Source organism: Wolffia australiana, chromosome 13 (genome assembly GCF_029677425.1).
Source record: "Wolffia australiana isolate 7733 chromosome 13, ASM2967742v1".
Lineage (NCBI taxonomy): Eukaryota > Viridiplantae > Streptophyta > Magnoliopsida > Alismatales > Araceae > Wolffia > Wolffia australiana.
In genome coordinates this window covers 9121096-9133383 of record NC_135847.1, presented here as the reverse complement: position 1 = coordinate 9133383, position 12288 = coordinate 9121096, and the positions used below count along the sequence as shown (strand labels likewise).

Here is a 12288-nt window from a genome sequence, read left to right as displayed (position 1 = left end):
ACAACATTATTCCAACTTCAATTTTTATTAAATAAGTGTAATGCTTCAAAGCATCTAGAATATTTAAGAAATATCTGTAAGTTGCAAATTATTTGATTGGGTTGAAATCCAGCATGGCCCACACTGATTTGTCCTACACCGGATTTCATGGCCCTATAAAATCCAGTTTGTTTTTCTGGTACTATATATACATTGCACCCTTTCAACATTCTACAAATTGTTAAAAGTCTCAAATACGTAAGCGTAGCCCTAGATTGCATTGCACGTTCTTCATCGTGATCGGTGATCGGTGGTCGGATCGAAGAAATGTCTGGAAATCCGTCGCAGGACGAGGATAAGAAGCCCGGCGATCAGTCGGCGCACATCAATCTGAAGGTGAAGGGCCAGGTAATGATCGTTTCCCTAATCTTTCTTTTTTTTTGGTCTCGTATCAGGATTTCCTGTTGTGATTCCTCGCATTTGGTTCGTTTCTGTTCTTGGGTGAAGACTAGTTTTCGAGTTTATTGGTTTGTGTTATCAAGTCTCAGTTTTTTTAGTATTAGTGTTAGTGTGCTCTAGCGTGCTTGTTGCAAGGTTATCGCTTTATTAGTGAGTAACCTTGATTTTCGAACTGAGGTATGAAGCGATTAACCATTTTTTAATGATATCTAAGGCTTACACATCAGGAAGAAATCTTTGTCCAGATATTTTCCCCCAAATGTAGCGCATAGTTATGAAATCTGTATGAATATTGCATTTGGTAAATTTTGATTTTTGATCAATTTACTACAGAGATTGGTCGAGGTATAATTTACTTGTAATTTATGTGTTGACTTTGGAGTATTGGTCAAATTGAATGAATTAAACACATTACGAGCTCAGATGAAATTAGGGATAAGTTATAGAGATAAAATATAATTAATTAAAATCTCGTGGCATTTTCCTGCTAATAATTAGCGGACAAGAACATGGCGGCGAAAAATATGGGTTTCAATATAAATTAAGAAAAAGGCTCTAATAATTTACAGAAAGTACAATCATAATTGTGGCATGTCGGTATGAATCAGTTGGTACCACGGTGAGAAGAATTTTCAAAGAAAATATGTTAGAAAATTCTTAATTTGTTTATTTTGAAATTTGGCATTCAAGTCTTGTTACCTTTGTATCACTGTTTTATTGATTCGTCGACCGATTCTGAAGGGGAATGCCAGCATTAAACTTAGTTTTCTGCCACAAAAAAATCGTCTTTTCAGTTCCATTAACATCAGTAAATTATTAATATTTTTTCTTTGATTTCTAACTGGGCTAACGCAAGAACTATCTTATTGTACATTTTACTTTTGGGAATATGGGGTAGAAAATAACAACTAAATGACTTGGAAGAAAGAAACGCTTGATTATGTTTAATCGGGGATTAGTATCATGATGAGGAATGCAAGAACCACATTTTATTTTTAGAAACACGGGGAAGAAAGTAGTTACTAAATCGCTTGAATGAAAGGGATTATGTTTAATCTTTGAGGATTAGTACCATGATTAGGAATGCTAGAACTATCTCATTGTTCATTTTATTTTCAAAAGGATGACTGAGAAAGTAATTACTAGATGACTTGGGAGAAATATACGCTTAATTATTAGTTTAATCTGAGGATTAAAATTGAAAAAAAATGTTTGGTGTAGGATGGAAATGAAGTGTTCTTCAGGATCAAGAGGAGCACTCAGCTGCGCAAGCTGATGAATGCGTACTGCGACCGACAATCCGTCGACATTCAGTCCATCGCCTTCCTTTTCGATGGTCGCCGCCTTCGTGGGGAGCAGACCCCAGATGAAGTAATCTCTCTCTCTCTTCTCTCTCTCTCTCTCTCTCTTCTTTTCTACCTTTGTTAATCTTTTCCTCTCTCATTCTCTTTCCTTTCTATCTTTCCATCTCCTCTTAATTGGTCTTACTTTCTCTCTCTTATCTCTTCTTCTATTTCTTCTCTCTCTCTTCTCTATCTCTTTGTGCTTGTCTCGCCTTTCTTCCTCAGATGAAGTAATCTCTCTCTCTTTCCTCTCTCTATACACATTTATCTCCTCTCTCTCTCTCTTCTTTTCTACCTCTGTTAATCTTTTCCTCTCTCATTCTCTTTCCTTTCTATCTTTCCATCTCCTCTTAATTGGTCTTACTTTCTCTCTCTTATCTCTTCTTCTATTTCTTCTCTCTCTCTTCTCTATCTCTTTGTTCTTGTCTCGCCTTTCTTCCTCAGATGAAGTAATCTCTCTCTCTCTCCTCTCTCTATACACATTTATCTCCTCTCTCTCTCTCTCTTCTTTTCTACCTCTGTTAATCTTTTCCTCTCTCATTCTCTTTCCTTTCTATCTTTCCATCTCCTCTTAATTGGTCTTACTTTCTCTCTCTTATCTCTTCTTCTATTTCTTCTCTCTCTCTTCTCTATCTCTTTGTTCTTGTCTCGCCTTTCTTCCTCAGATGAAGTAATCTCTCTCTCTCTCCTCTCTCTATACACATTTATCTCCTCTCTCTCTCTCTCTTCTTTTCTACCTCTGTTAATCTTTTCCTCTCTCATTCTCTTTCCTTTCTATCTTTCCATCTCCTCTTAATTGGTCTTACTTTCTCTCTCTTATCTCTTCTTCTATTTCTTCTCTCTCTCTCTCTTCTCTATCTCTTTGTCTGTTTTTGCTTATCTCTCCTTTCTTCCTCAGATGAAGTAATCTCTCTCTCCTCTCTCTCTCCTCTCTCTCTCTCTATACGCATTTATCTCCTCTCTCTCTCTCCCATGTTTTCTACCTCTGATCATCTTTTCCTCATTCTCTTTCCTTTCTGTCTTTCCATCTCCTCTTAATTGGTCTTACTTTCTCTCTCTTATCTTTTCTTCTCTCTCTTCTCTTATCTCTTTGTCTGTTTTTTCTTAAATTTCACTCTCCTTTCTTCCTCAGATGAAGTAATCTCTCTCTCTTCTCTCTCTCTATACACATTTATCTCCTCTTTCTCTCTTCTTTTCTACCTCTGTTAATCTTTTCCTCTCTCATTCCCTTTCCTTTCTATCTTTCCATCGCCTAATAATTGGTCTTACTTTCTCTCTCTTATCTCTTCTTCTATTTCTTCTCTCTCTCTCTTCTCTTATCTCTGTCTGTTTTTTCTTGTCTCTCCTTTCTTCCCCTCTTTCTATCCGTATCTTTGTCGCCCTATACATAAATGCATTCATACAAATATAAAACTTATATACATCTCTCTCTCTTCTTCTTATTGTCTCCCTCTAACTATGCTTCCTATTAGTGTTACTTTCTCTCTCTTCTATCCTCCTCTTGCCTTTCAATCTCCTTCATTCTTCCTCTCTTCATATCCATCCCTTTCTCTCTCTAGACATATACATATATATTACATCTCTCTCTCTCTCCGTATCTTCTTATGGTCTTCCAATTTCTTCTTTTCAATTAGTTTTACTTTCTCTCTCTTCTGTCCTCTCAATCTCCTTCATTCTTAATCTCCTCATATCCATCTCTTTCTCTCTCTAGACATATACATATATAAAATTGCTCTCTCTTCTTCTCTCTTTTTCTATCTTTCTCCCTCTTCTTATTGTCTCCTTCTAGTTATGCTTCCAATTTCTTCCTCTCAATTAATCTTACTTTCTCTCTCTTCTGTCCTCTCGCCTCTCAATCTCCTTCATTCTTCCTCTCCTCGTATCCATCCCTTTCTCTCTCTAGACATACACATATATTACATCTCTCTCTCTTCTTCTGTCTTTTCTATCTTTCTCTCTCATCCTCTTATTGTCTCTCTCAAGCTATGCTTCCAATTTCTTTCTTTCAATTAATCTCACTTTCTCTCTCTGCTCTCTCTCTCTCTCTCTCTCTCTCTCTCTTTGTCTGTCCCTCTCTTGCTTTTCAATCTCTCTTTCTCTCTCTACGCATCTCTACCTCAGTTTCTCTTCCTGTCTTTTAAACCTTTTTCTCTCTCTTCTCATCCTTCCTATTTCTTTGGTCTTACTCTCTCTCTAAGTCTTTCCCTCTCTTCCTTTCAATTTCCTGACGTCCTCTCTCTCTTATCGCCCATCAAGCGCTCTCTCCTTCTCTTTCTACCTCTCTATTTCTCTCTCTAGACATTTTGCTAAAACAACCCTATAATTTCGCCAGCTTGAAATGGAGGACGGCGACGAGATCGACGCGATGCTGCATCAGACTGGCGGCAATCCCTTTGCTTGACCTCTCTCTAAAATATCAAACAAACCCTCTCTGACTTTCTCTCTCTACCCCGTCGAAACCTAGAGCGAGAAATCTCTAGAGAGAGAAAGACTCGATTTCACTACATTTATTTACCCCGTCACTAGAACGAGAAATTTCTAGAAAGAGAAAGATTCGATTTCCCTACTTTTGTCTACCCCGTCTCCGATCTAGAGCGAGAGAGTTCTAGAGAGAGAAAGACTCGATTTAGCTACTTAGATTTAGCAACAAGATATTTCTAGAGAGAGAAAGGATCGACTGAACAACACTGATCTACCCCTTTTCCAAAATAGAGCGAGAGGCTTCTAGTGAGAGAACGGCTCTATTTAGCAACGTTGATCTATCCTTTTTCCAAACTAGAGCGAGAGAATTCTAGAGAGAGAAAGGCTGGATTTATTAACATTGATTTGCCCCGTTACTAAAACGAGAAATTTCTAGAGAGAGAAAGGCTCCACTTATCGACCCTGATTTACCCCGTTACTAAAACGAGAAATTTCTTGAGAGAGAAAGGATCGATTTATGTACCCTGATCTACCCTTTTTCCAAACTAGAGCGAGAAACTTCTAGGGAGAGGCTCGAATTATGTACCCTGATCTATCCTTTTTCCAAACTAGAGAGAGAAAGACTCGATTTAGCAACATTGCTTTACCCCGTTACTAAAACGAGAAATTTCTAGAGAGAGAAAGGCTCGACTTATCTACCCTGATTTACCTTTTTCCAAACTAGAGCGAGAGGTATCTAGAGAGAGAAAGAATCGATTTCACTACATTTATTTACCTAGTGCGAGAGACACGTCTAGAGAGACAAAGACTCGACCTCTTTGCACTGATCTACCCCGTTTCCAAACCCAGAAAGAGAAACTTCTAGAGAGGGAGAACGACTTGATTTCGCTGTATTTACTTACCTAGTGCGAGAGACTTCCAGAGAGAGAAAAGCTCAACTATACACTACACTAACCCCCCTTTGCAAAGTTAGAAAGAGAAACTTCTAGAGAGAGAACGACTCGACTTCCCCACTTTTATTTATCCCGTCCAAATCTAGAGTGAGAAAAATCCAGAGAGAGAAAGACTCAATTTCTCTACATTCATCTATCCCCTTCCCAAACCTAGAAAGAGAAACTTCTAGAGAGAGAAACACTCGGCTTCTCTACTTTAATCTACTCAGTCTAGACCAAGAGCGAGAACTTTCTAGAGAGAGAAATACTCGAATTATCTACATTCATCTACCCCGTTTCCAGGCCTAGAGCGAGAAACTTCTAGAGAGAGAAAGCGCGAGAAACTTCTAGAGAGAGAAAGATTCGATCTCCCGACTTTAATCTACCCCGTCCAGACCTAGAGCGAGAAATTTCCAGAAAGAGAAAGACTCGATCTCCCAACTTGAATCTAGCCCGTCCAGGCCTAGACCGAGAAATTTCTAGAGAGAGAAAGACTCGATTTTTCTACGGCGAGTAGTAAAAATCTTTTTAAAAATCTCTCTCGAAACAGCCGCGTGGAAAATCGTAGAGTACAAATCCGCCACGTGGCGATATCTCAGGCCGGTATCTGAAGCTTCGCATTGTTCTTCAAACTGAAGCGCAAAAAAAAAAGAATTATAAATGGATCAAAATTATTAAATTACCGAATTAAATTACCTGATGAAATAATAATAGAAGAAATCGGCGTAGAGCAGCGTCTGCACAATCCCCGCCAACCATGCTGTATAGAAAAAAAATACGGTAGAAATTTAGAAAAAAAATGATAAATTGAGAAAAAACGGCAGATTTAATTTTTGTAATATTTAAAAAAGATTAATTAGGAAAGTGGGTCCCACGGATCCAGTGGACGTAGTGGGGCTCAGTGAAGTAGCGGTAGACCCAGTTGACTATGTAAAGTGCCCGGTAAGCCCTGCATTAATTAAATTATAATTAATTAATTAATATATTAAATATGGCGGGGATCAGAAAAAAAATATTTTCTATGGAATTTTGTTGGAATTACAGTGTTGAGTAAAAAATCACGTCGAAACAAGTTTTTTGGAGATAAAAAAAGAGAAACTATCCAAGAAAGAAAAGACGTGCAAAAAGAAAATTTTGAGTGCCCCGTAAGAAATGAATTAATTATTATCAATTAATTGATTAAATTAAAGTATCATAAATGGTGGGGATAATAAAGAAGAATGAGAATGGTATTGATGAATATGTTCGAATCAGGAATAATGAGAAATTTACGCGGGAAATGAAAATAATTTTTTTGGAGGATAAAAACGGGAAATCACCCAAGAAGGAAAACGACGTGGAAAAAGAGGAAGTAGAGTGGTAAGCACTGAATTAATTAAAATAAAAATGAATTAATAAAATTAGTATAATGGGAATGATGAGAATGATGGGATCAGGAAAAGAATGAGAATGATGTTGAGGAATTTTGTTCAAATTAGTATAATGAGAATTTTTGGAAACTTAAGTGGGAAGTGTAAATAATCTTCCCAAAACCAAATAACCAAATAACCAAATGAATTGGAAGGAAGAAACACTTTGTTATGTTTAAGCCGAGGATTAATATCATGATTAGGAAAGCAAGAACTATCCCATAGTACATTTTCTTTTTAGAAATTTCTTCAAAATCTTTTTTTTTATTATTAGAAAGATGAGAGAGAAAGTAATTTTAAATGACTTCAAAGAAAGAGATTATAATTAATCGGAGGATTAGTACCATGATTAGGAAAACAAGAACTATCCCATAGTACATTTTCCTTTTAGAAATTTCTTCAAAAAAAAAATTTTATTTTTAGAAAGATGAGAGAGAAAGTAATTTTAAATGACTTGAAAGAAAGAGATTATAATTAATCGGAGGATTAGTACCATGATTCGGAAAGCAAGAACTATCCCATGGTACATTTTCTTTTTAGAAATTTCTTCAAATTTTTTTTTTATTATTAGAAAGATGAGAGAGAAAGTAATTTTAAATGACTTCAAAGAAAGAGATTATAATTAATCGGAGGATTAGTACCATGATTAGGAAAACAAGAACTATCCCATAGTACATTTTCCTTTTAGAAATTTCTTCAAAAAAAAAAATTTATTTTTAGAAAGATGAGAGAGAAAGTAATTTTAAATGACTTGAAAGAAAGAGATTATAATTAATCGGAGGATTAGTACCATGATTCGGAAAGCAAGAACTATCCCATGGTACATTTTCTTTTTAGAAATTTCTTCAAATTTTTTTTTATTTTTAGAAAGATGAGAGAGAAAGTAATTTTAAATGACTTGAAAGAAAGAGATATAATTAATCGGAGGATTAGTACCATGATTAGGAAAGCAAGAACTATCTCGTTGTACATTTTATTTTTAGAAAAATGTGTGAGAAAGTAATAACTAAATGACTTGGAAGAAAAAGACGCTTAATTATGAGGAATATATTCGAATTAGAATAATATAATTTTTTGGAAACTTACGCGGGAGGTTTGAATGAAATTTTTTGAAGGATGAAAAAAAGAGAAATTACCCAAGAAAGAAAACGTATTGGCCGGTCAGATTGTCGATGTTCCTCGTTCGCTGCAACAGGACAAGTTGTGGAAGTATAGCAACGGCTTCCAAGTAGAGAGAGAAAGACCACATCACCTGTTTTATTTTAATCAGAATAAATTTGGCGTACAAATAAAAAAAATAAAGAAAATGAAGGGAAAAAGTAAATTTAACCAGGAATAAGATCTCCCCAAAACTGGGTCACTTGTTTTATTTTTATGTTCCCATATAAATGAAGAAAATTAGGTGTGTTTTCCCCAAACCAAGTCACCTGTCTCATTAATAATAACAATAATAATGATAATATATTTGAGATGTAACGGCGTGAAAAGAAAGAAAATCAAGATTGATTTCGAAGAAAATAAAGAAGCAATAGGGAGAAGAATAAACAGTTTAATAAAAAAAGAATAAAAGCAGTCTTCGGACACGTAGACATAAAATGAAGAAAATGTGAGAAAATAGGTAATAAACCATGAATACACTGTTAGTGCCAGATTTGTTTCGAAAAGTGTCAAGGTCGGAGGGAAGAGATAAGACTATTACATTTTTATATAAACCCCTAAAAATTAAGGAGTGACATTTTAAACCCGCACTCTAACAGCCGAGACCAAACAAAATACTTGTTTCATTGAATAAGAATAATTTCTGATATGTTGGCATTTAACAAGAGAAGATGAAGAAAATACAGGAAAAGAGGCATTAAACCAGGCATTTGATTTCCCAGGGCCAAACGAAAACACCTGGTTTACAAAAATTAGAATAAACTTCGGATGCTGGCATAAAACGAAAGCAAACAAAAAAAATGTGGGAAAAGAGGATTTAAACCAGGTTTATATTTTCCCAAGACAAAACAAATCACATGCTGCGTTGAACTAAGAACAATCACCGTATACGTTACTATAAACAGAAAAACAAAAACAAAACAAATGAAGAAACTGTGGAAAGAGGGGAATGAAACCAGGTTTCATTGAAGTAAGAACAATTTTCAGAAATTTGGCCATAAAATAAAGGAAAAGAAGAAAACGAGGGAGTACAGTTTAGAAAATACGTACGCATGAAAGAAAAGATAATTATGAAAATACGGGAACAGAAAACCACCTCACCTGTTTCAATCAACTTAGAACCATCCTCAAATATGTAGACACAAAAAGAAAGAAAACGGTGGAAAATATTCCATATCTTCTTACCCATATATTGAAAACATTAAAAACAGAAAAGCGCCTAATATTTACCTCCGTTACAGTGAATCTCTCATTGATGACGAGCGCCAAGAGTAAACAAGGAAGAACAAGAAAAAGATGACGAAATGTGTCCTGATCTTTATCGTACGATCGCCGGACAATCTTGTGCTGTCTCATGTACCACACAATGGAGAAAGAACTCGCCAAGAAAACCAATTTCATGCCCGTGTTGTAAAGTGAGATAAAATTAGTGAACATGTCCAGGTATCGGGTTGCAAAGACAATGGCATAGAGTTCTTGAGTCTTCAATGAGATCCCTGTAAAGACAATTAAAAAATTCTAATGAACGAAAATATTGGAAGGTATCATACATTTGCGTCGGAAAAAAAGTACTATCTGCGAAATCTCTGGCGCTTGTCATGCGTAATGACTGAAAATCTTGAATTTTTACATAACGGATGATTCTGGATCGAGCAAATTAAGTCTTGAGAAAAAAATAAGACGAAACTTTAGTGTTTTGTGTGAATCAGTGCAAGAAAAATAAAAAAAAATCTCGAACGATCTCTAAATTGGCACGAGAGATAAAGAGAGAGAAGAAGAGAGAGAGAGAGAGTATATCGCCAAACTATTCAATTGGTAAACTAGATGTAGACAATGCTTATACAGTTTGAGAATAAACAATAATAAATGACCATAGTGCCCTTTTCCCGCCTCAAAAGTGGTAACACAAGTCCTTAAAAAAAGAAAAGGTTAACGAAGCATAACAAATTTCCTTGCAACAGAGGCAGTCGACTCAATTTTGAAGAAATTCTTCATTAAAGATCTTTTGTCCATGTCCCTGCTACGAAATTCATCAAGTCTTCTCCCAAACCCAATCCATCCATAACCATAAAGCTTTCTCGGACAATTATGATTCTATCCTCAAACCAATTCATTAATATTTGTGTCATTTCAGCCTACTACGGCATTTTGGTATTTAATCTCTTTTCGTTTTATCCTCTTCAAAGGGTAACCAGAATGCAATTCAATAAATTTCGTAATGAGACGTGGGGATGGGACGTAACGAGGCATAGCGAAGACGACTCGGGATACATCCCCGGATGCGTCCAATGTACGGGGGGCTATTCTCGTGGACCTTGGTGGGCATCATCCCTACGCAAGTAAGAAATTTGAACTTAAAGCATTTTCTTGATTTCCTGAGTATATCAGCATCATGACACTCAATCAAGATGAACTAGCATCCCGCCCTGAGGATTATAGTCTCGTATGGCATCTCAACCAGAACCTATTGTCCTCTTGTGTGAGCACCCGGGACGAGACGCACAGTTAGCCCCATGCCATCCCCAAGCTCTAGCCAAGAAGAAGTTTTTTTTTGAAAAGTTCTAGCCAAGAAGAAATAATTAGTTGCAATTCCCTTCCTACTATCTCTCTCTCTTGGGAAAGTCTATCCGGCTTTTTATCCTCTATATCTCTCTCTAGACGACGTCCATTCAGCCAACTCCTCTCTTTTTATCACCCGCATTTCCCTCCCTTCATATCCTTAATCGAGGAACGTTCCCTCGTTACAAATAATTTAGTTACAGAAAGGATTCTATCAAATTTTTTTTTTTGAAATTGTGAACTGTGATCACATGCCCATGCTGTGGTCACCAACGAGGACTTCCCAGTTGGTCACCAATCCTGGTACTGCTCCCGCCCAAGCACGCTTAACTTCGGAGTTCTAATGGGATCCGGTACACTAGTGTGCTGATACTAGTGTGATTCTATCAAATTTTCACCACGAATAATTTGGAGCAGCTACTCACATCGCCAGATAAGAATTCAAAACCAACTAAATAAAACAAAGTGAGAAAAGCATTGCTTGATCAATAACTCGTCAGTAGATCCACATATACTGTCAACAATATCTTGATTCAACAAAACATGTCAGAATGTCTTGGTCGAGAATCTAGATTTAATATTTAAAGTGCACAGATCTCATGTAAGAATGGAGTCGAATATTGTTTGATCAATAGTTCATCAGTAGATCCACCTACACTTTACCAGTAGCTTGATTCAATAAAACATGTCAGAATAGTTCGATCGAGAATCTAGTTTTTATATTTCAATTACAGTGATCCTATTACTCGCAATCAAGTAAGAATGGAATCAAATATTGCTTGCTCAATAATTCATCAGTAGATTTTCTTCAAAAATAATAATAATCCATCAGTAGATCAAGTTATACTGCCACCAATATTATCTCTTAACGAAAATCTAGTGACCCGGCACGCCTTTTATCAGACTCTGAAGCTATCTTCCGCTAAATTCCAATTTCTCATCTTTTAGATGGTTCAGAAAGGAAAAAAAGGATACAACACGTTAGAAAAAATTCCATCCACAATCCATATTTGTCCCCAATCAATTAAGGAATCAAAACAAAAAAAAAACAGAAATGAAGCAGGGAGATCCGAGAGATCACCAGCGCACGACTTGATGGTATGTATCTTGAGAAGCAGGATGATGATGCTCAACAGATGCGTCATGTCTCCAGCAAGCCGAAAGATATTCATCTCCGATAACTTGTGCAAAAAACCCTCAACCAAAAGCAGAAATTTTGATCAAAAGAGAGGAAAAATACAGGGAAAATTTCTCCGCCGCCGATCCCTGCGAGAAAAATCAAGAGAGATGAGCAGAAACGTCGCAAGAAGAGGAAGAAGAAGATTAAACTGACTACTTTCGAAGATCTTCGGGTGATCGTGAATACGCAGCGCTGGAGAGCAGATCTGCAGGAGCAGAACGAAAGAATACCCGTGAGGAGCGTTTAGTCTATTTTCTCTTCACTTTTATCATATAAAAAAACCCTCGTTTTATAACGATTGATTTTTTAATACGGCATTATTTTTTTATAAACTACGTCATGATGACTTGCAACTAAGTTTCTATCATTTGAATCAAATAAAATCTAGCAGTTAATTAAGAGAGTCAAGCTTAAATCATATTATAAAACTCCTAGTTTATGGGTCTTATTTTTTATTTTTTACAAACTAGGTCATGATGACTTGCACCTAAGTTTGTTGCAGTTAAATCAAGTAAATCTAGCAGTTAATTAAGAGAGTCGTGCTTAAATCATCTAATATACTCTAATTTTATGAGGCCTGATTTTTTTGTTTTTTGTTACTAGGTCATGATGAGCTGCACCTAAGTTTGAATCAAGTAAATCCAGCAGTAAATTAAGAGAGTCGAGCTTAAATCATATAATAAAGCCCTAATTTCATGAGGCCTGATTTTTTAAAAACTAGGTCATGATGAATTGCACCTAAGTTTGAATCAATTGAATCAAGTAAATCCAGCAGTTAATTACGAGAGTCGTGCTTAAAATCATATAATAAAACCAAAATTTTATGAGGCTTGATTTTTATTTTTTTA

The 12288-nt window shown here is 36.0% G+C and overlaps 2 protein-coding genes and 1 pseudogene across 3 annotated transcripts; 1 reads left to right on the top strand and 2 right to left on the bottom strand.

Moving 5' to 3' along the window:
* The first annotated feature begins 206 nt into the window (after window positions 1-206).
* On the top strand, window positions 207-4347 carry SUMO1 (small ubiquitin-like modifier 1). Its single transcript, XM_078584805.1, has 3 exons — window positions 207-387; window positions 1660-1809; window positions 4114-4347. Exons 1-3 carry the CDS (start codon window positions 307-309, stop codon window positions 4180-4182), a joined length of 300 nt encoding a protein of 99 aa, XP_078440931.1. The 5' UTR covers window positions 207-306; the 3' UTR covers window positions 4183-4347.
* A 1286-nt stretch (window positions 4348-5633) lies between these two features.
* LOC144710949 (ER lumen protein-retaining receptor) lies at window positions 5634-11701 on the bottom strand. 2 transcript variants are annotated; one of them, XM_078584802.1, is made up of 7 exons: window positions 11597-11701; window positions 11342-11526; window positions 8932-9197; window positions 7680-7795; window positions 6010-6083; window positions 5831-5894; window positions 5634-5766 (listed from the first exon to the last, which is right to left on the bottom strand). In XM_078584802.1, exons 2-7 carry the CDS (start codon window positions 11430-11432, stop codon window positions 5730-5732), a joined length of 648 nt encoding a protein of 215 aa, XP_078440928.1. In that variant the 5' UTR covers window positions 11433-11526; window positions 11597-11701; the 3' UTR covers window positions 5634-5729. The 2 variants fall into 2 exon arrangements, with proteins under 2 accessions (XP_078440928.1, XP_078440930.1); XM_078584804.1 differs by having other exon boundaries at window positions 11594-11700.
* Window positions 10527-10638, bottom strand: LOC144711532 (5S ribosomal RNA; annotated as a pseudogene).
* Window positions 11702-12288: the final 587 nt, after the last annotated feature.